The 26,610-nt window shown below is 42.6% G+C and overlaps 1 protein-coding gene across 8 annotated transcripts in view; it reads left to right on the top strand.

Moving 5' to 3' along the window:
• Positions 1-26,326, top strand: part of C7H11orf87 (chromosome 7 C11orf87 homolog) — a 103,430-nt gene extending 77,104 nt beyond the window's left edge. The window contains exons 1-3 of one of the 8 annotated variants that reach the window (XR_007518142.1): positions 21,664-22,023; positions 22,702-23,950; positions 24,108-26,326. Coding sequence is in view for 5 of the 8 variants with exons in the window: in XM_049889379.1 (XP_049745336.1) it covers positions 22,957-23,553 (597 nt within the window). In the remaining 3 variants the exon portion in view is untranslated. The other 7 variants (XR_007518141.1, XR_007518140.1, XM_049889379.1 and 4 more) reach the window with 7 other exon arrangements.
• The last annotated feature ends 284 nt before the right edge of the window (positions 26,327-26,610 follow it).

The following is a 26,610-nucleotide window of genomic DNA, read 5'->3' as shown; positions in this document are numbered from 1 at the left end:
GTTTATGCCTGGACTGGAGCCACTTCTGCCCTGAGCTCCCCTGGTTAGTGGAGCTAGCAAATTATCTTTTCCCCCAATTGCAAATTTTTTCCTTCTCCAAGGCTGGGAGGATGGCTCTAGGTGCTCAACAGTGCCTATCTCAGGCCCAGGGAATTCAGCCACCGAAGTCGGCTTGGGGGTGGGAGGCACGGTAAAATATATGGAAGTACTTATCTTGCTGAAATCACCCTTCTTCTCAGGTTCTGGAGGTGTTAGTAGGCTGTGTGGCTGGCTGCTTCTCCCTGAGGAAACTGCGGCCGAACACTGGTACCAGCCTGCCACCACCGCTGCTCCGGGAATGGTGCCTGAGGGCTCCCTGCGATTCAGGTCCGGTAACTCCTCTCCTTTTCTGAACGGTCTCTTCCTCCTTCTGCCCCTCAGTTCATTTTCTAAGCTTGCCTTTGAAGCTCAGGGCTCCCAGCTTGTCAAAAATATACTCATTTCACTTGTTTTTTCATGTCTTTGTTGTAAAGAGGGCTCACCAGAAGCACCTGTCTATTCCGCTATCTTGGCTCTGCCTCCCCCTTTGCTGACTTTTTATGAGGTCCTATTTCTTATTCTTTGCTGCCACTATGTTTATTTTCTTTAATTTTTATTGAACTTTAAACAAATGATCAATCAACCAATTAATAAATCAGTCCACAAGTATATATGAGGTATGTCTTTACTGCCCTGGGGCCTATAAATAAGTGTTTATTTTTGCAATAAGGAAAATACACGTCTTTGGAATTTCTTATTGTAGAGAAGACCAAGGTACACCTCCCTTCAACTCAGTGATTCTCAGCTTGTGGTAGTTTTTCCCCCAGAGAATGTTAACAATGTCTGGAGACATTTTGTATTTTAACGAGTGGAAGTTACCACCAACACCTCCAACACCTAAACATCTAAACATCTAGTGGGTAGAAATCTCAGATGTGATAAATATCCTGCAATTCCTAGGATAGTCCCCTCCCCAAAACATAGCATCATCTGATGCCAAATATTAATAGTACCAATATTGAGAAATCCTGCAGTCCAACCAAGGAGGGGGATTCTGTAAGTGAAGAGTAGATTTTGCCAAAATCTCACTCTTACCTTAAGAATCATATTGAACACGGACTTAGGTTGGGAGGTGTCTAAAGGTGTGGAATGATTTGGGTAAATCACATAAAGATTATCTGTGTAAAAAACTCATGTGGCTCTGATTGATCAAATAAATGTAAAAAGCACAGTTTCTCCCCTCTCATTGATGACAGATCAAGGTAAATGTTTTTCAAGATTCACGTTCAAGGGTCATCTACTATGAGACTTTCCTGGCTCCCAGAGATAGGTACTTTCTTGCTCCAGGTATCCATTGGCTCTCGTTTATGCCAGGCATTGTGGTGTACATCACATCGCATCATTTTCCCAAAGCAGGTTAAAAGGCATATTATAGGTTCTCAATAAATAACCACAAATTAATTAATAAAGTAATAAACTGAGTGATGGTAGAAGCCAAATATTTCTGTGAATGTTAGCCAAGTCTTTGGGTTTCTATGCTTGAAGCAGAGATGGCCTGGGGAAAGAAACATTAGAGAAGGTAAACGTGATTATTGAATGGATAATTGGGAGCAGTCCACAACCATTCACCATCAATGAACCAAGAGGTCTGGAAGCACAACTGTTGACAGGTATAATTCTATAGGTATAATTCTATCCTAGGTAATTTAAAAGCCATTGAAGTATTCCTAAATTCTAGTGGGATGAGCTGGCCCTTTGACCTGGGTGAAATAACCTAAACAAACTGAATTTCAAGGTCATTCTACTTCCTAGTTTTTAGATGCCAATAAAACACAAATTCTTAAGTGAAAGGGACTTGTTTCCAGATTCAAAGTAGATTTGTGTTTAGAGAAAATTATCTTTCAGGAACCTCTATCATGTATCATCTAGCCTTGTTCTCTCTACCTGTTCTTGTTCAACCTATCTGTGTATATTTCAAAACAATTATAACTGGCTTATATATGCTATAAGCTTACACATCTCATCACTATGATTATATATTACATATGTATGTCTTATTGCTGTCTGTGAATTGTTCTCTCTGTCCCTAGTATCTTCCCAGAGTATCTAGGCCATTGCTTGAGGCATTATACAAACTTACCTTATGTTACGCATTCTTTCAAACAATAAAAGATTCATTAAATCATTTATTCATTCCACAAATATTTCAATGACAATGTTCAAAAACATAAATATGTTAAACATAAAAATGGATAGGATACAATTCCTGACATCAAAAATTTCATAGTCTTCTTAGAAATAGACACATAAACATCAGTATACTGCTAATGAAGTGTATAAAACCAAAAAATGAAACCCATTTGCAATCATCAAGTCAATTTCCACTCATAGTGACCCTATAGGACAGAGTGGAACTGCCCCGTAGCATTCCAAGGAGCGGCTGGTAGATTTGAACTGCTGACCTTTTGGTTAGCAGCCAAGCACTTAACCACTGTGCCCCAGGGCCCCAATGGAGTGTATACTTCAGTTCAAATCTTTGACAATATATACATTTTAAAATAATGCCCTTAGTCCTTCAGTTAGATTCCCAAGAATTAATCCTGCAGAAATAAACTTGAATGTAAGCAAAGATTTGGCCATAAAAGTATGTTTTCCTTTTCAAAATCAGAATGTTGCTCTTAAGAGTGTTACTAGATAGATACATGGAATCCTTCACAATCATTAAAAAAAAAGTATGTTGAAGAATAATATTGACATGGAGTGATGATTATGATATATTGTTAAGAAGGCAAAAGAGTAGGTACCATTGCAGTTTATATAATATGAACCCCTTTTTAAGAAATACATATGTGTAGAACAAAAAAACAACAAAGTATTATCAGTAGTCATTTCCAAATGGTAAATTACAGATGCTTTTGTTTTTTGTTTCTTTTCCTTCTTGGCTGTATTTTCTCAATGCTCTGCAATGAATACACATTTGCTTTAAAATAAGAAAGGAAAAATTATTTGTATAAAAAATAAACTATATGGATGTAAAGGCAGCACATTTAGGTCATGAATATCTCAGTCTATCCACATGGGGCCAAAGCGTTGAAGACCTGAACTGTATTGACTCTAATCAGTGACACGTTGAACATGAATTGTCCAAATTCAGCAACATATGTAAATACTTCTTTTATTTTATGGAGGAAATCCTTGAACTGATGTTTTCTCTGAATCTTGGTGAAAAAGAAACAAGGAACAAGTAAAAAGATGCTTTTTAAAAATTTCCAGAGCTTGTGAGAGCAGAACTCTACTTATTCTCTTGTTCCAGCCAAAGTTTTTGATGCTCCATGTCCCTGCCAGCCTCTAAGGAGGCCCCCAAATCACCAAATATCTCACTGTGTTCAGTATGGGTCATGTGTTTTGATGGGTTCTTTTCTTTGAAAATGGGTAATTCAGGCATACCCGCTACCTCGTCATTAGGCAGAAAAACAAGTTACCCAAACATCCCACTTGCCAACCATCCAGGATAAACAGATATTTACTGGTTATTAGACTGGGCAGTGTTTTGTTCTGTTGTACGTGGGGTCGCTATGAGTCGGAACCGGCTCAACAACGCCTAACAACAACAAGATTCCACTAATCTCTGTTTTCAACAAAGTGTTTTCAGTGTATTAGGGAGGCATTGGCATGACATCAAAAGGATGAACTAAGACAAATTCAATGGGAATGCTGTACCAAGGTCAGAGGGAAAACAATATTTACCACGCAAAGACCTCCAGGCACTCAGACAGATTAAATTAGAACAGGAATGAGTACATGTTCTCCTCTGTTTAGTTGGCAGAAGGTGCTTTATTTTATATAGATTACATAGCCATCATTGAAAACGTATCCTATTTTTAAAATATCACATCCTGTTAGAGGGAGAATCTGGCTCCTTAAAGGGCATGGTGCAATCTGAGGAGGACAGGAAGCGAGGATGAAGCAGAGAATGAACATATATTCGGCACTTCCTGGGATCTCTGTTAACCCTCACTCTTGAATCATTGATTCCAGTTTTCAGCTCTTCCACACAGTTATTAGAATTCCCATTTTATAGATGACAGAGTTGAGACTGGTTTTCAGAGAGTTTGAAAAATAATTCCAGGGTTGCACAGTTGGTAAGTTGTAATGCTAGATTTCAGACCTATATCTGTCAGGCCCCAAAGCCTGTACACTTTCTAATGTACCCTGATGCTTCTGAAAGTCAGACAGAATGAATGCCATATTGTCGTGTTCTGTCATAAAGAAGGCAGAGAGACCATGTGACAAAGAAAATAGACTTGGCATTTTGGACATTGAAAATTCCTGTGAAATTATCACATTAATACCACATTAATAAATTATCACGCTAATACCAGCAGAGAATGAGGGGTGCTGTAGTTTCTGGGTCTCTGGTTTCAAGTGAATCCTTGATCAGGATCACACGCGCTTTGGTGGGGCTGACCTCAGCAAAATCAAAGAGCAAGTGGTCGTTATCGCTGGTGTCAGGTGGACCTACCACTTTAAGATGAGGCAGGGCAAGGAGGCTTTGACTAGGAATCCAGTGCCCAAGAGACTCATCCTACAGCAGACATGTTCCATGCCTTCACCATGCTGCCTGCCCATTCCTGAGCTCCTCCCACCTGTGTTCCTTAGATTTCTCATTTTAAGTTTGCATCTGTGACTATAGTTACAGATTTGTTTTATTCTGGGGGAGAATGTGTGGTGGTGGGATGGGTCTCTCAGCTTATCTCTTAGAGAATCAGGACTGAGCTCATGGTAACTGAGTATTCACTGACCTCCAGCATACAGTTCCTTCCCTCATGAGCCGTTCCTCTTGAACTTCATTTGGGTTCTGGCCTTTAGCAAGCCAGAAGTCAGAGATATGATCCTCCTCTGATACCTGCTCCAAGACCCCTACGGTGGGTTGACTAGTGTCCCCCCGAAACGTATGTCTCCCTAGGACTTAAGAATGTGGCCTTGTTTGGAATAGGGTCTTTGCAGATGTAATTAGTAAAGATGAGGTCATAACTGGATTAGGTTGGATCCTAAATCCAATGACTGGTGTTGTTATAAGAAGAGAGGACACACAGAAATACACACAGAGATGAAGTCCACGTGACAACAGAAGCAGAGATTGGAGTGATACAGCTACCAGTCAAGGATTGCTGGGATCCACCAGAAGCTAGAAAGAGGCAAGGAAGGATTGTTCCCAAAGCCTTCAGAGGGAACGTGGCTTTGCTGACAGCTTCATTTTGGACTTCTAGCCTCTGGGACTGAAGAGAATAAACTCCTGTTGTTTTCAGCCACCCAAACCAAAAAAAAAAAAAAAACCCTGTCCCATCAAGTGGATTCCGACTCATAACAACTCTATAGGAAGAGTAGAGCTGCCCCATAGGGTTTCCAAGGAGCAGCTGGTGGATTTGAACTGCTGACCCTTTGGTTAGCAGCCAAGCTCTTAACCACAGCACCACCAGGGATCCCAGTCTGTGGTGATTTGTTGCAGCAGCCCTGGGAAACTAATAATACCCTCCCCTTTAGATTCCCCCTCAAGCCTGTTTCTTGGAACTCGGTCATCCTGACTTCATAGGGTTCTGTACCAAGAGAACCACTACATCACAGCTCTCCAGGTTCAAGGTCTCACCAACACTTAGCTGTCCCGTGTCCTACGTGTCTCCTACATGTCTCATGTCCCTTTATGTCTTACCAGGTGACTGGTTAAATTTAAAATCATGGAATTGTAACTCTGACCTTCGGAGTTAATATAGTTCAATCCTGAATTGCTCCCAATTCAATTACTACCCCATTCAACAATCATGATTTGGAAAGTTTGGTATTAGGCTGAATCAAAATCTGCTTCCTATCTACTTCTTACTGCTCCCAATTCTGCCAGCTGTAGTTATGCAGGCCACTGAAAGGTAATGTTATTTAAAACAAACAAACAAAAACAACTAAAAAGTCATTTAACACGATTGTTGAGAAACTTCTTGTAGGAGAAAGTGTACTATGGGAACAAGCTTTAGGCAGGTCACTTCTAGGAGTCACCTTTGAATTCCCATCGATCCCATTTCCTCCGTTAGGTGGTGTTTGGGGTTTTTGTTCTTCACATGAAACAAGCCAGGAATAGGCAGGCCTCCAGCTCCAGGCTACAAATCCTCTGAGGACATCGTCTGTTGCCAAATCTTTAGAGAGCTTGGGCTGTGTAAGAAGAAAATCTCAGGCTTCAGTGTGGTCCCACTGGACATCTCAAATAGAGCCAAAGCTTTGGCTGGTAAAAAGAGGTGGAAGTAAATTCTTTTGTAAGTTTTGATTTTGACAACTGGTTTGCAAAAAAAAAAAAAAAGATGTAAATTACATAAGGCCTGGTAGAGCATCTAATACATTTTATGGGTGCAGAAAGAAATTGTGGGAACCTTATGCATTATATAAAACTGACTATGGCTTACTTATTGGATGCTGGATAATTGAAAACCTGCAGTCTTAAGCTCAGCAAAGAGTTATTAAACCCTTTGGGCCCCAGTGACTGGACACCCCAGGCCACCCACACCAGCTCTGCCATTTCTAACCTCTGAACATCCTGACTGTTGGGGCTCAAGGGACCCAGCCAACTGAGACTGTAGCCACCCCTGGAGTCTGGTGCCTTGCCAATGGGGGATTTAGCCACAGGTGCAGTGGCTTTCTACTCAGTAGCTTCCAGGAAGGCTCCTTGAATTAGAGGAAAGAGCAGGCTTTGGAGACATGTAAACTTAGATTTGAATCCTCGCTTTATCACTTAGTAGTTGTGTGCCCTTGGACAAATTATTTAACCTCTTATTTTCTTCACATATGAAATGGAAATAATTCTTTATAAAGTGGAGACAATTCTCTCTATCTCAAAGGTATGTTCCAAAGATTAAGAGATCATTTTTGCAAATGTACATTATAGTAGTTGCTCAGGGAATATTGTTCCTTTCCCTTTTCTACAGATTTATCTTCATTGCCTTCAGCTCTTTCTCTGGTTTGGGGTTAGGGAATGTGATGATTAAGATTGTGTGTCAACTTGGCTGGGCCATGATTCTCAGTGGTTTGGCAGTTGTATGATAGGATCACCTCCGTGATGGGATCCGCTGTGAGTAGCCAGTCAGCTGAAAGGGAGTTTCCTTCAGTGTGTGGCCTGCATCAAATATAAGTGTACCTTCTGGCAAGGCTCCTGGGCTTTTTGCTCACTCTGGATCCTGCAGCTGGCTCGTGTTCCTCTGAACTCTGGTTCTTGGGCCTTGAGCTAGCAGATTGCCTGTGGTCTTACCTGCCAATCTTGGGATTCATCAGTCTTCAGAGTCTGTGAGCAAAAGCCCTGCTCTCTGGCCTACCTACCTTGGGTTTGCCAGCCCCTGCAGCTATATGAATTAGGAGAAGCCTCTATCCTGACCCATGGACTTGGGGTGTTTCAGCCTCTACAACCGTGTAAGCCATTTCCTTGATATAAATCTCTCTCTATATATATTTTTACGATTTTACTGGTTTTGCTTCTCTGGAAAAACCACCCCAAGACAGCTAAGGATGTCTTAGAAAGAAACTTCAGGTATACTTCCACACCACTGCTCTTTGTAAGCTCTGCTCTGCTTATTGCTTTGACCATTTTGATCTTAAGTACCTCCATAGAAAGATGAGCCAGAGGACATGGAAAAAGCAAAACTCAAATCCATCTGTTCAGTTCTTTGTATGCACAACTTTCGGAAGGAGGATAAAAGCTATTATTGGAAGTGAGTGTGTGTAGGGCTTTTATTTATGATACTTCTACTCTACACAGTGCAGAGATGAATCAAACCTGATGTCTGCCTGCCAGGGCTTTGCTTCTGTCCATTGTGGGAGTTGTACATGTAGGTAAATAATTTCAGGAATGTGATAAGTGTTATAATAGAGGTACGCACAAATCATCAGGTCATTAAGACACACACACACTGCTATTCTCTCTCACTCCTGCAACTAATGATGGTTCCTGGCCTGTTTGTTGAGGTGGCAACTTACTATGGGCCTGGGAAGGACATTAGGCCTCTTTAGCTACTATTGGGTCTTGCTTCTAGTGAATTCATGCCTAGATGGTGGTGAAGAAACTAATAGCAAGTTGCTATTGTTAGTAAAGGATGGCAGATGCTAAGATAATTTTGAATTGTGTTAATGTTCTGAGAAACAAATGAATTCCTGTTGACTTAATACCTGATTTAAGTAATGGATTATGTTGTATTTTCAGTGTCCTTAATGGAAAGCTCAAATCCAAGAGCAAGATGCACTCTCGTGAGATATGACACAATCATAATCCCAAGAGTTTGCTTTTTTCTCTCATTAAAAAGGGAGAAAAGATAGTTCTTTGGATTTTATGATCAAATTCTGAAGAATAAAATTATTACAATTGAAAGATCTATGTAAGCCAATATAATCATGCAGAAATGTATCTTTTGTTAGAAAAATAATATAATTTAGATTATCTTCTGTTAGAGTATCTATCCTTTGATTTTTGATTTTTCTATTAATAATGATCACAAATTTGTTTAATAGAAAAATGTACCTGTGTTTCCAATAATACGGATCAGCTGACATTAAAGTAGAGACAAAAACTACCGCCTGTGTTTCCTGTTCTGATAGGCATCCCATAACCCATCAGAGCGAGTGTAGTGACCGTTTCTTCTCTTCCATGTGGCTTCCTCTGACCATTCAGCGTTGGAATCAGGCAAAAGCTGATTTCATGTCAGTAGCCCAGATATCAAACCTCCATGATTTCAAATCATCCGTGAGGCTTGTGTAGAACTTCCACGCTCTCTGGAGGTTCTACATCATCTACTTCTCCTTTCGATGTTATAGAATAATTAGGAATAGACATGGAGGTTCGGAGAAGGGAAAAGAAGAGGGCTAAATCTCAATTAGAGAATATAAAAATTTACATTTGCAGACTGCCTTCTATGTGTTCAGAAATTTCCACATATATTTCAAAAATCTTCACATTACACTATAAAGTGGAAGTTTGTTATCCTTGTTTTAGACTGGATTCTCTAGGAAAGTAAAACCAGTGAAGTGTATATGTACGTTAAAAAAAAAAAAAAAAACATTGCCATGGAGTCTATTCTGACTCATAGCGACCCTATAGGACAGAGTAGAACTGTCCCATAGAGTTTCCAAGGAGCACCTGGTAGATTTTAACTGCCAGCCTTTTGGTTAGCAGCCATAGCTCTTAACCACTAAGCCACCATAAATACAGAGAGATTTATATCAAGGAAATGGCTCACATGGTTGTAAAGGCTAGAAAGCCTCAAGTCTGTGGGTCAGGCTGGAGGCTTTTCCTGACTCACATAACTGCAGGGACTGGTCATCCCAAGATTGTCAGAGCAGACAGCAAGTCTCTGGCTTACAGGCTGTGGAGGCCAACGATTTCCAAGATCAGCAGGTAAGCAGCTAGTTCAAGTCCCAACAACTAGAGGTCAGATAAATAGGAGCCAGCTGCAGGACCCAGAGTAAGCAAAAGTCAGCAAGGTTTTCCAGAAAGCCCATCTATACTGCATGTAGGCCACACCCCCAAGGAAACTCCCTTTCATCTGGTTGGCTGCTTATAACAGATGTCATCATGGAAGTGATTATATTATTACACAGCTACCAAACTACATCATAACTGCCAAAAGCACTGAGAGTTATGGCCCAGCCAAGTTGACACATAGCCTTAACTGTCACATCCCTGATTTACAGAAGTGGAAACTGAGACTCACAGAGATTAAATGAGGTGGGAAAACTGGTACCATGATTTCCTAAGAGTTGGCTATTGCTGTGTTAAAACTCTTACTTCCCTCCCTTCTTTGCCTTAAAACAGTTAGGATAAATGTCTTTGTGGCCCTTTGGAGAGCTAGACATATATGCTGCTGCAGTTATTGATGGGCAAAAGGGCTCTGTGTACTTATGTCTGACTCTCACGCAGGGAATCTAGAGGACAAAAGACTGACAGACTGCTTTGGTGGCAGAACCAGGGGCGGGTTGCTGCAATTGCATTGATCTACATTCCTAGATCTCATTCTGGGCAAAGGTGCATGAGTGTTTCTCATGGAGCAAATGCGGGCCGATATCTTCAGTGTTTCACCAATATCCATTTCAGTGTACACCTACTGACTTCTAATTACCAGTATCTGAATCTTTGTTCATAAGAACTTTTTCTAAAACTGCAGGAGATCACTCTGCCTGTGAGTGAAGTAGGCCACAAGTGCCAGGGAATTAACTCTTCTTTGGATCAGTCTTAAACCTAGATTGTTGTGAGATGGTGTGTAATACCACAGATCCCTTGTTTATAAGCTGGAATAATGCTGAGGCATGTGATTTATACTATTTTCCAAAGTATTCCTGTGGGATTAAACTGTAGTTCCCCCACACATCTGTCAGTTTGTCCTGTTGTGGGGGCTTGCGTGTTGCTGTGATGCTGGAATCTATGCCACCGATATTCAAATACCATCAGGGTAACCAATGGTGGACAAGTTTCAGCTGAGCTTCCAGACTAAGACAGACTAGAAAGAAAGACCTGTGAAAACCTTATGAATAGCAGCAGAACATTGTCTGAGATAGTGCTGGAAGATGAGCCCCTCAGGTTGGAAGGCACTCAAAAGACAACTGGGGAAGATGTGCTTCCTCAAAGTAGAGTCAATCTTAATGATGTGGATGGAGTCAAGCTTTTAAGACCTTCATTTGCTGATGTGGCATGAAACAAAATGAGAAGAAACAGCTGCAAATGTCCATTAATAAATGGACCATATAATGTACAAAGTTTGAATCTAGAAAAATTGGAAATTGTCAAAAATTAAATAGAACACAAAAACATCGATATCCTAGGCATTAGTGAGCTGAAATGGACTGGTATTGGCCATTTTGAATCAGACAATCATATGGTCTACTATGCCAAGAATGACAAATTGAAGAAGAATGGCATTGCATTCATCATCAAAAAGAACATTTCAAGATGTATCCTGAAGTACAGTGCTGTCAGTGATAGGATGATATCCATATGGCTACAAGGAAGACCAGTTAATACCGCTATTATTGAAATTTATGCACCAACCACTAAGGCCAATGATGAAGAAATTGAAGATTTTTACCACCTTCTGAAGTCTGAAATTGATAAAGCATGCAATCAGAATGCATTGATAATTACTGGTGATTGGCTGCGAAAGTTGGAATCAAAGAAGAAGGATCAGTAGTTGGAAAATATGGCCTCGGTGATAGAAATGATGCCGGAGATTGCATGATAGAATTTTGCAAGACCAAAGACTTCTTCATTGTAAATACCTTTTTTCAACAACATAAACAGTGACTATACATGTGGACCTTGATGAGTGGAATACACAGGAATCAAATCCACTACATCTGTGGAAAGAGGCAATGGAAAAGCTCAATATCATTAGTCAGAACAAGGCCAGAGGCCTACTGCAGAACAGACTATCAATTGCTCATATTCAAGTTCAAGTTGAAGCTGAAGAAAATTGGAACAAGTGCATGAGAGCCAAAGTATGACTTGAGTATATCCTACCTGAATTTAAAAACATCTCAAAAATAGATTTGATGTGTTGAGGACTTTAGTGATTACCAAAGACCAGATGAGCTGTGGAATGACATCAAGGACATCATACATGACGAAATCAAGAGGTCATTAAAAAGATAAGAAGGAAGGAAAAAAACAAAATGGATATAAGAAGAGACTCTGAAACTTACTCTTGAACATCGAGTAGATAAAGCAAACAGAAGAAATGATGAAGTAAAAGACCTGAACAGAAGATTCCAAAAGGGAAGAACACCTTCAGCATTTCTCAAGCTGAAAGAGTTGAAGAAAGAATTCAAGCCTTGAGTTGCAATATTGAAGGATTCTACAGAAAAAATATTAAATGACCCAGGAAGCATCAAAAGAAGGTGAAAGGAATACACAGAGTCACTGTTCCAAAAAGAATTAGTTGATGCTCAACCATTTCAGGAAGTAGCATATGATCAGGAACCAATGGTACTGAAGAAAGAGTGCAAGCTTCACTGAAGGCATTGGTGAAAAACGAGGCTCCAGGGATTAACAGAATACAAATTGAAATGTTTTAACAAACGGATGTAGCACTGGAAGTGCTCACTCATCTATGCCAAGAAATTTGGAAGACAGCTACCTGGCCAGCCGACTGGAAGAGATCCGTATTTATGCCTATTCCAAAGAAAGGTGATCCAAATGAATACAGAAATTATCGAACAATATCATTAATATCACAGGCAAGTAAAATTTTGCTGAAGATCATTCAAAAGCGAATGCAGCAGTGCATTGACAGAGAACCCTCAGAAATTCAGGCTGGATTCAGAAGAGGGTGTGGAAGAAGAGATATCGTTGTTGATATCCGATGGATCCTGGCTGAAAGTAAACACCAGAAAGATGTTTACCTGTGTTTTATTGACTATGCAAAGGCTTTGACTGTATGGATCAAAACAAATTATGGATAACATTGTGAAGGATGGGAATTCCAGAACACTAAACTGTGCTCATAAGGAGCCTGTGCATAGATCAAGAGGCAGTCATTTGAACAGAACAAGGGGATACTGTGTGGTTTAAAGTCAGGAAAGGTGTGTGTCAGGGTTGTATCAATTCATCATACTTATTCTATCTGTGTACTGAGCAAATGATCCAAGAAGCTTGACTATATGAAGAAGAATGAGGCCTCAGGAATGAAGGAAGACTCATAACAACCTGCATGATGCAGATAACACAACCTTGCTTGCCAAGAGTGAAGAAGATTTTAAGCATTTACTGATGAAGATAAAAGACCGCACCCTTCAGTTTGGATTACACGTCAACATATAGAAAACAAAATTCCTCACAACTGGACCAATAAGCAACATCACGATAAATGGAGAAAAGATTGAAGTTGTCAAGGTTTCATTTTACTTGGATCCACAATCATATATCCATGGAAGCAGCAGTCAGGAAATCAAAGGACACATTGCATTGGGCCAATCTGCAAAAGACCTCTTTAAAGTGTTAAAAATTAAAGATGTTATCTTTTAGACTGAAGTGCACCTGACCCATGCCGTGGTGTTTCCAGTCACCTCTTATGCATGATAGGCAATGAATAAGGAAGACTGAAGAAGAACTGGCGCCTTTGAATTATGGTGTTGGCTAAGAATATTGAATATACTCTGGCCTGCGAAAAGAACTAACAAATCTGTCTTGGAAGAAGTACAGCCAGAATGCTCCTTAGAAGCAAGGATGGTGAGACTTCGTCTCACATACTTTGGACATGTTATCAGAAGGGACCAGTCCCTGGAGAAGGACATCACGCTTGGTAAACTAGAGGGTCAGCAATAGAGAGGAAGACCGTCAATGAGATTAATTGACACAAAGCTGCAACAATGCGCTCAAGCATAACAACAATTGTGAGGATGGCACAGGACTGGGTAGTGTTTTGTTGTGTTGTACTTAGTGTCACTACGAGTCAGAACTGACTGGATGGCACCTAACAGCAACAACGAACTCTAGTTACCCACTTGGTACCTGGCTTAGAAGTGTACCATTTACTGGCTATCTTCTCTTGCCCATATCATCTCCTCACTCCCTTGCTGGTGTTCTCCACAACTCCCAAATAAACTACTGGTATTTAAGTCCTTACTTCTGATGCTGGGGGAACCCAAGCAAAGACAGTTGCTCTTAAGAAGTAGTCCCAGGAAACATACCCTTAGGATGGGATTTTGGAACTAGCTAACAAGATTACAAAAAGAACCCCATTACACATGATGAAAAGAGGAGTGGTAATAATCCCTGGCATGCTGATTATTACAATTACTAATACTCTCATCTGGGGTGAGTTGTAGTGGGATATAGGTTTATGCCATATTTTTAGCATTTCTTGGATATGGTGGCAGTAGTAATTATGAGGACTGTGGAATTGATTGTTGAGTGTCATAGTGACATTGAAGGAAGAAAAAGGCAGACTCAATTCACCTAACCATCAACTAAGAGTTCAGTGTGAAATCCAAAAGACTTCTAATCCAGCATGATCCAGAACTCTCATTTTCCAAGAACTGTTGGTCACAAAGATCTTATCAATCTTCTGACAGTATCAGCTGATCACCTGTTGGTCCATCTGTCTTTACCCATCTACCTAATATCCGTCAGTCTACTTAGTTTACATTCTTCAGTTCTTTGACGTGAGTAATATTTCTTTTAGAAGTATGAGGTAAAGAGGAAAGTGTTAGTGTTCTTTGCTTTTGGCCAGATAATCAGAATGTGATCTTGTGTTTAACTAGAATGTAAGTTCCTGATTGCAAAGACTTTTTCTTGATCAGTGATATACTGAGAACCTAGCATAATTTGTGGTTTACAGTAGACACACAATGAATATTTATTCAATGAGTGAGCTTCCCTATCAAGGATAATGCAGTCAGAAGAACCTTGAATTTTGCACAAATCTCCAAATTTATTTGTGGCTCAGACTTAATTGGAGAACATTTTTGCTATAGGGTTTAAAGGGCTGAAGCACATATTTGTGCAACTGGAGCCTAGCAGTGCCCCGGTGAGGATGTAAGAGTCTACAGGTTCTCAGCCATTTCCTAAAATAGAGGAGCCACCTGGTTCAAAGTCCCATCCCAGTAAGAAATCTCTGTGACACTGCTGGTGAGTATAGTTTGTGTTTGAGCCTCTCCAGATGGTATCACAGGTGCTGAACACTTTGGAATAGTAATCTTCAAAGTTTTTTGCTTGCAGACTCCCTAAAAGAATTTTGGAAAACCATGGAATCCTTGCATATTTTAAGTTGACATCTTAAGTTTTTAATCATAAGTTTAATAGTAACAAAGGACAATTTCTGGCATATTCTATACCATAAATGGGCTTTAAATATATTTTGTCAAAACCTTGCATCTGTAGCTTTAGCTCATTCAATTTTATAAAACGGCGTCTTTACTATCTGCCAGACAAAGACAGTTCACATTGACAGTCCAAATAGACAAATCAGGCTTTCCTTCTGTGAGAAAAAAATCTGAATTCATTTTTCAATTTAAATAAACTGGAACGCTTGTATTCCCGTGACAGACATTTCACTTCTGAATTCTAAGATAAATTGATATGTAGATAGATAAGACATAGGAGTCTTAAAATGAGTTTGTCACCTGGATGAAATAAGGCGCTGTGCCATCAATATTTCTTACACATGATCTTTTTTGCTTGGCTGTCACCTCCCTCAGGAGTTATACATCTTCAGGGTATTTCTTTGGTTCCCCAAAGGTTTGTGTACCCTGGGTAATGCACAATAGTAAGATTACGGGTTAGAGAGACATGTTTTTTATCTCATAAAGCAGGAGAAAAGCAAGGAGAGGTGACAAAAGAGAAGTTCTGACCTCAGGTAGATAAATTTGGGGGAAAAGTACACAGTACACATAGAGGTAAAGGATTTGGAAAATAACTTCCTTAAAACTATCCATACACATATACCTTGGAAAAATCTTAATGTACTTCCAGAAATATGAGTACTTCACTTTCAAAAAGGCTGGTTTAAATGATAACTTGCCACAATGTTGGAGAGTTCTCCTTAATATTGAAATAGTGAATTGATATCTGCTTCCTTTTCTATATCTGTCCCACTATGTTTTAGTTCTCTCTTGGGTATCTAGAGTAGGGTGCATTCATCTTCTAGATAATGCTCCAAACATCTGAAGATGCTATGATGCCCCCACCCATGTCTTTCCACCTGAAGGATTAATATTCCCAGTTCCTTGAATTACTCATCTGTCATTGTTTCCAATTCCTTCACCCTTCTAGTTATCCTCTCATAAAGGACACTCGAATTTATCAAAATTTTTCTTAATCTTGATGTCCAAAATAATATAATGCTTCTATTTCAGGAATAAAATATCAGGGTAAGTTATTTCCTTTATGATACAAATAACTACCATTTACTGAGTGCTTACTATATGGTCAGTGCTTAAAATAACATTGGGAAGAAGGTACTATTATCATTATTCCCATTTTACAAATGGGATGACTGAACTTGAAAAGAACTATGTAACTTTTACAAAGTCAAGTGCTTCCTTCATTCAGTGTCTTGTTTATTAATTAATTGCTGGCTGGGCCAATAGTTGATTTAACAGTAACATAACAGCATGTGGGGCACAACTCTGAAGGTGTGCAGGGGCCCAGAGTAGGAGAGTATCAGGATCAGCTGCACATCCTCTGGAAAAGTCCCTGTATCTAACAGAATCCTGGCATGGAGCCTGCTGCACACGGATCTAGAATGATCTGCCTAGGTGATCAGGTACAGTACAGTGGTTTCCAAACCAGACTCTGGTCAGCCCAAGGGGGTCTGTGGAGCCTCTTGTGGATCACTGTGGTCAGGGGTGGGAAGACAGTGCCTGAATAACCTGGGCTTCCCATCTCCCCTCCCCTGATTCACCAAACAGCTCTGCTCTTTTCTATGGTAGTTTTATTTATTTATATTCCCCACCCCAATCAGTTTGCATTTGAATGAAGAGTTGTGCATCTGAAGATAGAGATAAGTATGCTTTAGAAGGCAGTGCACAGTGTCACTATACCAAAAAGAATTGGTCAACGTTCAGCCATTTCAAGAGGTAACATATGATCAGGAACCGATGGTTCTGAAGGAAGAAGTCCAAGCTGCACTGAAGGCATTGGTGAAAAACAAGGCCTCGGGAATTGACAGAACACTAATTGAGATGTTTCAACAAAGGGATGTAGCACTGAAAGTGCTCACTCATCTATGCCAGGAAATTTGGAAGACAGTTACTGGGCCAACCAACTGAAAGAGCTCCATATTTATGCCTATTCCCAAGAAAGGTGATCCAACCAAATGTGGAAATTATCAAATGATATCATTAATATCACATGCAAGCAAAATTTTGCTGAAGATCCTTCAAAAGCAGCTGCAGCAGTATATCGGCAGGGAACTGCCAGAAATTTAAGCCAGATTTAGAAGAGGACATGGAACCAGGGGTAATAGCTGATATCGGATGGATCCTGGCTAAAAGTAGAGAATACCAGAAAGATGTTTACCTGTGTTTATTGACTGCTAAGGCGTTTGACTCTGTGGATCATAACAAACTATGGATGGCATTGTGGAGACTGAGAATTCTGGAACATTTAATTGTGCTCATGAGGAATCTGTGCATGGATCAAGAGGCAGTCATTTGAACAGAACAAGGGGATACCGCATGGTTTAAAGTCAGGAAAAGTGTGCATCAGGGTTGTATCATTTCACCACACCTATTCAATCTGTATGCTGAGCAAATAATAGGAGAAACTGGACTATATAAAGAACGGGGGTATCAGGATTGGAAGAAGACTCATTAACAACCTGCGTTATGCAGATGACACAACCTTGCTTGCTGAAAGTGAAGAGGACTTGAAGCACTTACTGATGAAGATCGAAGACCACAGCCTTCAGTATGGATTACAACTCCACATAAAGAAAACAAAAGTCCTCACAACTGGACCAATAAGCAACATCGTGATAAACAGAAAAAAGATTGAGGTTGTCAAGGGTTTCATTTAACTTGGATCCATAATCAACACCCATGGAAGCAGCAGTTGAGAAATCAAATGATGGATTACATTGAGCAAATCTGTTGCAAAGGACCTCTTTAAAGTGCTGAAAAGCAAAGATGTCACCTTGAAGACTAAAGTGGGCCTGACCCACACCATGCTGCTTTCAATCACCTCATATGCATGCAAAAGCTGGACGATGAATAAGGAAGACTGAAGAATTGACGCCTTTGAATTGTGGTGTTGGCAATGAATGTTGAATATACCATGGACCGCCAAACAAACGACCAAGTCTGTCTTGGAAGAAGTGCAGCCAGAATGCTCCTTAGAAGCAAGGATGGCAAGACTATGTCTCACATACTTTGGACATATTGTCAGGAGGGATCAGTCCCTGGAGAAGGACGTCATGCTTGGTAAAATAGAGGGTCAGCAAAAAAGAGGAGGACCCTCAACAAGATGTATTGACACAGTGGCTGCAACAGTGGTCTCAAGCACAGCAGCAATCGTGAGGACGGCACAGGACTGTGCAGTGTTTCGTTCGTTCTATTGTACACAGGTTCGCTATGAGTCGGAATCGACTCGATGGCACCTAACAACAAGAAGTATGTGTGTAGGTGCGAGAGGGGGAGACAGAGAGACCCATCACTAGTCATGAAAAGAATACTATGGAATCACTTGCCTAGGTTTAACCTCAGTAATATACTTACTGTGGTATGACTTGGGCATGCTCTATAAACACTCTGAAGTTAAGTTTCCTTATCTGCCATGCAGTAGGTACTCAAAGATTTTTGCTGAGCAAACAAATGAATAAATACATGATTTAAATCATTTAATAGACTTAAATGAATGTAGTGAGGATTAATATTAATATAGTGCTTAGCACAACCTGGCACATAGTAGGTGTTTTGTTAATAATAATAATATAGTATTATTATTATCCTGATTGTATTCGTTACAGATCAGTGCTTCTTTGGATAGATGTACCAGGTAGCCACGAAGCACTTCTCCCTAAGCTAGACGAAGACCCCTCGTTAAACTTGAGAGCAAGTATTGTATGTTGCTGAATATTTGGAACCTTCCCAAGTCCAGAGGGGTTTTCCCATCACAAGGGAAGATCCTGAGAATAGCAGACATTATTTTCTACTCTTAAGAGTATGGCTTGAGAAGTTTGGAAGCAAAAAAAAGTGGCAAGTTGTTTGGAAGAAGCCTTGCCATTTATGCCAGAACTAGCAACTCGGCGGAATCTATTCCTGTAGCCCAAGATGTGCAGATTTTCTATGAGTGCTATTTCTTGAGTTTGAATCACACTACTCAGTCACATCCAAGTCTATGTACTTAGCACATTTATCCCATGGATAAGAAAAAATCACAAACCCACAGTCCATTCTTCTTGAAATTGAAAGGAAAAAAAAAAAAAAAGCTGGACTTTTGACCTGAAAATTCATGTCTTTAATCTACCTAAATCATTTCTAGTTAAGTACCATTGTCTTGTGAATCAAATTCATCTACTGTAGATCATAAGTTCTTCAGGGCAAGACCTCATCTTTTCATAGGCTGTGTAAAATGTTGCATTCATTTTAGCACTCTTGGTATAACAGATGGTTATCATTTATAACAAAAGAATAAGAACAGTGGCAGCCTCATCACCTATCCTAGAAGCTTGGTGTGCAAAAGGAGTCCCATTACATACATATTGTAATCCCATTACTACTTATTGTAAAGGTGTATTCCTCGTTGGGAAAACTTGATAACTCATTCCTCCAAATCTAGACAACAGAGAGATCAGTGAGAGTTAATTCTAATTATGTAAAGATTCTTTGCTTTAGCAGACAGTTTTTGCTAAAGAGTCTCTTTAAATAGCCAGATCTCTTTTTGGAGTATTCAAAACTGGATTTGCTTTACAAAATGTTGATTTGACTCAATTTTTCAGGAGCAAAGAGAATGTGCAAAAAACGAGGCATTGCCTGTCAGGCGTGAATGGTGAAGTCTCACTTAGTGATGACATTGAAAACAAGGCTCACCATTCTATCCCCTGAGCCCACCGAAGTCAGAATGTCCCAGTGTGGCTTTGCTAGAGCATCAGGTGGTCCTCAATCCAGGCAGGAAGGCTGAGCCAGCACTGGAGTCATTGGCCGTCATTAACTATGTGACTTTGGCAGCCAAGAGCATCAATCCATGCTCTGAATCAATCACGCATTATTCAGTATGTGCTGATAATTAGCTTAAATAGAGGTACTATTTTATTGAGATAATTATGAAGAAAGAGCTAATGGGCTTTATTCAAATAAATGAAAATAGAATTTAGGGTAAATATGATACATTCCTTCCTCCAAATATAAGTCATGTGTAATGAGAGGGGAAAAAAGAAGCTGAAGGAGGACTAGAGAGGAACATATGGCCAGAAGAAGGGACCCCAAATTATAGACAATCTTTTCCTCCTCATGTCAAACCCTCTTTCTTTATGAGTACAGCAAATAAAAGCAGATAGGTGGGCCTCAGCCATTCCTGCTAGCTCTCACTTCTGATGCATAACAGGAAAAATCAGCAATATATGCTGCATCATTCAATTTAGCAGGTAAGTATTGTGCAGGCACTGTTCTAGACTCAAAGATAGAAGAAAATGCACACTTAATAAGACACCCAAGTGCCTTCAAAGATCATACAGGCTCTTTCAGTGTTGTTCCGAGCTGGCTTTGCCAATAGGAAAATTGCCATACTCCATTCTGAAGCTGACTAATGTAACTAAAGGCCCCATTCAGGTCTTTTTCCAAGGGTCCCAAACTAATAGTCGACTAGTCTCTGTTCAGGTTTTGGCAGGCTGATGAGAATCCTTCAGCAAGTTCTATCGGTTGTGCAGAAAGCCTGTCATTAATACTACAACATAAGCACCCGAGCACTTCAATAAGCATTAGGGCCAATCACAGGAGCCCCAGTGGCACAGTTGTTAAGCACTTGGCTGCTAACTGAGAGGTTGGAAGTTAGAATCCACCGGCTGCTCCTTGGGAGAAAGATGTGGCAATCTATGGTAATCTACCTCTGTAAAGATTTACAGCCTTGGAAACCCTATGGGGCAGTGCTATCCTGTCCTACAGGGTCCTTATGAGACCCTATGGGGGCAGCTCTACCTTGTCCTTTAGGGTCACCATGAGTCAGAATTGACTTAACGGCAATGGGTTTGGTTTTCAGAGGGCAGTTCATTTCTGGACTCCTTAGAATGGTTTTCATTTTCCTGCCTTCTAAGCCTTGTGTCTCCTTTGTGTGTTCCTGAGTATATACATAATCAGAAGAAAAGCCGCTGAAGAAAAGGGGTGTTTAATACATATATTGAGTAGGTTTGGGGCCTGGAGATGAACAGTGTGGGAAAGAGGGGGGGAGGATCATGGGTCAAGTGGAGTGAAGGATAAGCTGGAGGCTCAGTGGTGAGGAAAGTGAAAATTATTACTTTGGATTGTTGGTGCTAAGCACCTGCTCAGGTTTGCATTTCAGGTTCTGTCCCACTTGTGTTCACAAATGCCCGATTATCTCTTGGGCATGCAGTTTTATATTCAGAACCAGGAGCAGCATAGATAATATTTGGGGATGGAGCTATCCTCATCAGCCGTGGGAGAAAATCTCCCAAGGGAAGATGGGTCTACCGGGTGTAAAACGGTTTCTTGAAACTATCTGGGAAAGGGTCCAGGGTGAGGAATCAAACAGCTGGAGGAATGAAGCTTCAGTCTTTCCTAGGCTTGGGAGTGTGAAGGTGGGTTGCTCACCAGACGGAGGTAGGGGGCTGCTCCTGGTAGCCCCTAAGCAGGGAACTGGGAACGCGTGTGGCAAGGGCCTCGCTCTTCCAGGACAAGGTGTTGGGGTGTAAGGGTGGAGTGGGGCCCTGAGAGGTGGCTTGGAGCCCTGGCGGTGGCAGCCTGACGTCACCGGCCTCTCTGGCAATAGGCTGTGAGCTGAGATCCCTGAAGCAGCGGCGGTAGCGGCAGTAGCGGCAGCGCGGCTCGGTCTCTAGCCCCTTCACTCCGCGCCTTCTGCAGCCGCCACTGCAGCCGCGCGGCGGGGGCTAGCTCCCTGCAGCCAGCTGGAGGCCCCAGGTAAGAGATGCGGCGGGGTTAAAGGTTCCGGGGCGCTGGGCTACGGGGCGGCCCTGCGCGAGGGAGGCGGACAATCTCGGCGGCCTGCGCAGGCACTCCTGGCTATTGCTTCGGCCCCCGCCCGGACCCCCGCTCCGGCCCCGGCGGAGGTTTGCGCGCCACCTCGCTGCTCCGCAGTGCAACAGTTTGCAGCTGCCTCTTGGGAGCGGCAAGAAGGTTCTGCTGCGCGCGCGCGGGTCTGCTTGGCTCTAGTCCCTGGGAAGAGCCTTGGGGGCCCTTGGACTTGGAAGGCCGGAGAGGAGGTCCGTTCCCCAACTTTACAGGAGGGAACCCTCCACCTTCCATTTCTAGCTCTTCTGGAAATAAGCAGGATACGGTCAAGTGGGGGAAATGGAGATGGTAAGGAGGCGGCGTCTGCGGGGATGTGCTTCAGCTGAGAAAGGTGGTTCAGCTGCTTTTTATTTGGTGGGGGGTGGTGCGCTAGGAGAAAGGATGGGGCACGATCCTGAGCGTCCGCTGCGGCCGTGGACAGAGAAGGAGTGGGGCGTGGTGCCAGGGGTACCCCCTTGAGAATGGAACCTCAGGGACCTGACGCCGTCCGGGGCGGGAGAGGGAGGGAGAGGAAAAGGAAGGGAGAGGAGGACTGCGCACCCGGGGCCCGCCCGGCAGCTGGGGGTGGGTGCTGGGGAAGAGTAGGATCCAGGAGGATACTTCCGCGGAGAGGGTGCAGGAAAGACGAGAGCCGGCACTCCGGGAAGTGGGGACCGCATTCGAGGCTGGTGGCGTGTCTGTTGCAATTAGAAAGTTGCAGATGACCCAGGGAGGGTGCCTTATCTGCTGAGTAATCTCATCCTCCGCGGTGCCGGCGTAGACCCCCTTCCCGCGAGTGGCGCGTGCGGGCAGCTGGTAGCTCTGCTGCGTGGCCCCTGGCGGGCCGGCGGGCTGCGGAGACGCCGGAAGCACCCTTCGGAGGCATTGTGCCCAGAGGGCCGCTTTGCAGTGGCACCTGATCGTTCCTGACCGCCGCACTCCCCTGAGCAGTGCCTGGGATCCTAACTAAACCTGTTCTCTTTGCAGCCTGGTGCCTTGGCGAAGGAAAAGGGCGCGCGGAGACGCGTTTGAGGCGGGGCCGGAGAAGATCTCCCAGGCGCCGCTCGCTGGCCGGCTTGCTCGCCCGCAGTTGCTGCCCAAGTCCTTTGCTCGCGCGCGCACCTCCGCCGGTGCCAGGGAGTAGTTCTGGGTGGCGTGGGCTCCGTCCTCTTCTTGGCTGGTAGTAACCGTGTGCTCAAGAGGGGAAGCCTAGTGGGCTCGGCCCCTCCCAGCCCAGCGCCGATGAGTGCCAGGGCGCCCAAGGAGCTGAGGCTGGCTCTGCCGCCGTGTCTCCTCAACAGGACCTTTGCTTCCCCCAACGCCAGCGGCAACTCCAGTGCCCGCGGCCCGGGCGGCGGCGGCAGCACCTGCATAACGCAGGTGGGACAGCAGCTCTTCCAGTCCTTCTCTTCCACGCTGGTGCTGATTGTCCTGGTCACCCTCATCTTCTGCCTCATCGTGTTGTCGCTCTCCACCTTCCACATCCACAAGCGTAGGATGAAGAAGAGGAAGATGCAGAGGGCTCAGGAGGAATACGAGCGGGATCACTGCGGCGGCAGCCGCAGCCGAGGTGGCGGAGGGCTGCCCCAGGCAGGCAGCCAGGCCCCGACCCATGGAAAAGAAACACGGCTGGATAGGCAGCCCCGGGACTCTGCCTTCTGTGCCCCCGCCAACGTCTCCTCCTCCTCCTCGTCCCCCGGCATCCAGTGCCCGGGTCCCTGTCCTCCTCCTCCTCCTCCTCCTCCACAACCAGCCCCCAGCCCACAAGGAGTACATGCAGCCCCCTCCTGTTTGGACACAGCTGGAGAGGGCCTTTTGCAAACGGTGGTACTGTCCTGATTGTCTGGCTCCTCTCCTCTCCCCTTCCTCCTTTCTAGCTCTTCTGTTGTCTTTGCTGTTTTTCCCTCCTTCCTCCTTCCTCTCTTCCGTTTCCATTTTCCTCTGGCCCCTTTTTACTCTTTCTTCTTTCCCGTGACCCCCCTACCCCCGGTTTCTCCTCCGCCGAGGCACTGTGCGGTATTTGTAAATATTGGGTGAGGAAAGTCTCAGAAGAAGAAAGAACGCTGATAATAATACTTTATTAATATTGATAGTAATATTATAATACTAATAACACAATCCAAACGCATGACAAATCACGTAATTTCTCATTGTCAATGAAGGATATGTCTTCTCTCTCCACCCTGCCCCCCACAATAAGGAGGAGAAACCGCACAAGCTACCAAATATGTAAAAGGTATTGATCCCAGGGAACAAAGGGAGGGGAGGGGAGGGGGCCCAGTGGTGTTGTAAATAGCTATCAAGTTAAGGTTCGGTTAACTTCCCTCCCCTCTGCCCCCTAAGCTTTCACTTTTCTTTAGCTTTCTTCTCCTACCCATTCCCACCCCAAGCAGGGCTCAGGCAGTAACGTAAAGGAAACGTCTACATTAAGCACCAGGACAGCAAGAGGCCACAGAGACGGTTCTGCAACCCGGAGAAACAAATATAAAGAGACTAGCTTAAAGGTAGATATTTCAGTCCCTTTGTGAACCTGGAAAAGGAGACATTTGTGACAGTTACCCCTCTCCAGTCAGCCCTGTTCTCACCCCTTGGTTTAACATTCACTTTTCCAGGACAGGACATTTTAATTTACTTTTAGAAATGTCCCTCGCTGGCCGAGCCTAAGTACATTAAAATTATTAAATAAGTTAAAAACAAAACAACGAATCTGCTTTCACTCCCTGCCCCACCCGCACCTGTACACCTCTGACTTGTGGCGTTTTCAGGATTCCCAGCGGTTCCGGGAGCTGTCCAGCCAGGTCTGGTGCTGCAATTGCCTCACCTTTCTGGTTACTGCCTCTGGTTGTGCAGATGGAGGAGGGGCTGTTTTGGAAAATGACTATTACAGCTTTGAGTTAGTTTCTTCGTTTTCTACAACTAGCTTTGCGTGTACTATTGATTTTCTTATTAAACATCGTATAAGTTACCTTTTTTGTAAAAAAAAAAAAAAATTAGGTGATGTGCAGTACTGGAAGTGCAGTATCTAACCAACCGGGATGTTTCTGCTTTATTTTTAGAACAAGTATACCTTTGTTATATATTTATTCTGTTGGTACCAAATACTGAATCAAACTACAGTTCTGTACTATGTCCTCCAAAGTGTATATTCTTGTTCGTAATTTCCAGCTGGTGATATAATGGCTGCCACTGGATGAGGAACTCGGTGGGGCAGATACGGCTTCTGCTGTGTCCAGAAGTGTTGTTTTGTACCTTATCCTGTAGTAGACTGTTACAAAAAGATGATACACATGTTTTCTCTTGCAAATTACAGAAACACCACAACAGAAAACAAAAAATGGATGTGCAGGAATGCCATCTATTAAAACATGGTTAATATTTAAACAGTGCCTGTAGTATCCCTGCATGCATTTACCACCTGGAGGCAGTGGTGTGTGTGCTTGCTTGTACTGTGTGTGTCTGGGGGTGAGACTGGTGGGGATGTTGGGCAATTTGGATGACAGGACGTGCAAATTTCAAGAGAAATTAAATCCAGTAACTGCCTGTAGGAGATGTTTGCAGCTTGTTTAGTTAGACATCTGTGTCTGCCTTGGTGATGCATCAGGGGAGGGGGTTGCTTTCTCTTTGTGAGGCTGGCTCAGCTAACTTCAATGAATACATGATATTGAGGGAAAATGGGAGAAGAAGAATATTTTGTTCTCTCTCCTGATGCTGGATAAGGCCCTCTATGTTAGAAATGGAGTACATCTATGGTGATTTACCACTTTCTTTCCATTGGATTGATAATGGAAGGGGACAAAAGCATATGATAGTCTTAATTATATGCAGTGGCAGCCCTTCCTTTGGGAAACCAATTCTTAGAGAGCTAGTCAAAATCCCGGAAAATGTATGGATGAGAAATGTCTACAAAAAGCTCAACCAAAAGAGTGCCTACTAACCTGCAAAGTGTAAGGCAACAGTGCCCCAAGTACATCCCTCTCCCAAGAACTAATTGTTCTGGACATTCTGTCTTGGTTTCAGGCATATGTGCACTTATCCAGAGAAATATTACCTCTGAGATTTTAGATCATCTACTAAATTGCCCAAGTGTAGTCAGAATCTTTTATAAAATACTTTAATAAGCTTAATTTTAATCATCCATTGGATTTTCACCCAAGTTATTTCCTGAAGCACAGAGAATCATCATTTAAGCATACCCTGTTGTAACATTAGGAAGACCAGGTATAATCTCGGGTACAATATATTAAACAATGAACCAGATTCTTTCCAGTGCCTTAGTCACTTCCTAGTTAATAGGGAAAAGAGTGCGTTAACTCCCTCAGGCCACTAGGGAATCCTTTAGTTATCAGAGCCCTACATGGTACATCAGGATGACTAAGGCACTCTGAAAAGGAAAGCTCATTAATTCCTGTAGCTCCCCCGATCCAGCTGTAGCTCTTTAATCTTATTACAGAATGCCTTTTAGACTTGAAATTTGAAGTGAATCAGGGAGCGTCCTCATTTTCAAGGAGCTCCACTGAGTGCGTGGATGTTACGTTCTTCCCTTTATTTGGTGTACTTTTTACAGTGAATAATTTCCCGTTTTATGAAAGCAATAAGATGTTCTGTTGTCAGCAGCGCTGGATGATGATTCCATTTCCTTGGTGCTGAAGCTACTCATACATTCTTGCCTTATGAATCATAGTGCATTCAAGGCATGCAATAATAATCTCCTTCCAAGGAGCAGCCTGCAAACTCTGGGGGGGGGGGGGTAATTATGAAATTGTATCATTTTTTTCCCAAAGGAATAGGAGCAGGACAAATAAAAGCATTATGTATATTGTAAAAAAAAAAATCTTGCTACTTCTAAACATGGGCACACATCTGTAATACGCTTTTATTGTACACCTCTAAATGTGT

Source organism: Elephas maximus, chromosome 7 (genome assembly GCF_024166365.1).
Source record: "Elephas maximus indicus isolate mEleMax1 chromosome 7, mEleMax1 primary haplotype, whole genome shotgun sequence".
Taxonomy (NCBI): Eukaryota; Metazoa; Chordata; class Mammalia; order Proboscidea; family Elephantidae; genus Elephas; species Elephas maximus.
The sequence above is the reverse complement of the archived record's forward strand: the minus strand, read 5'-3'. Positions and strand labels throughout refer to the sequence as shown.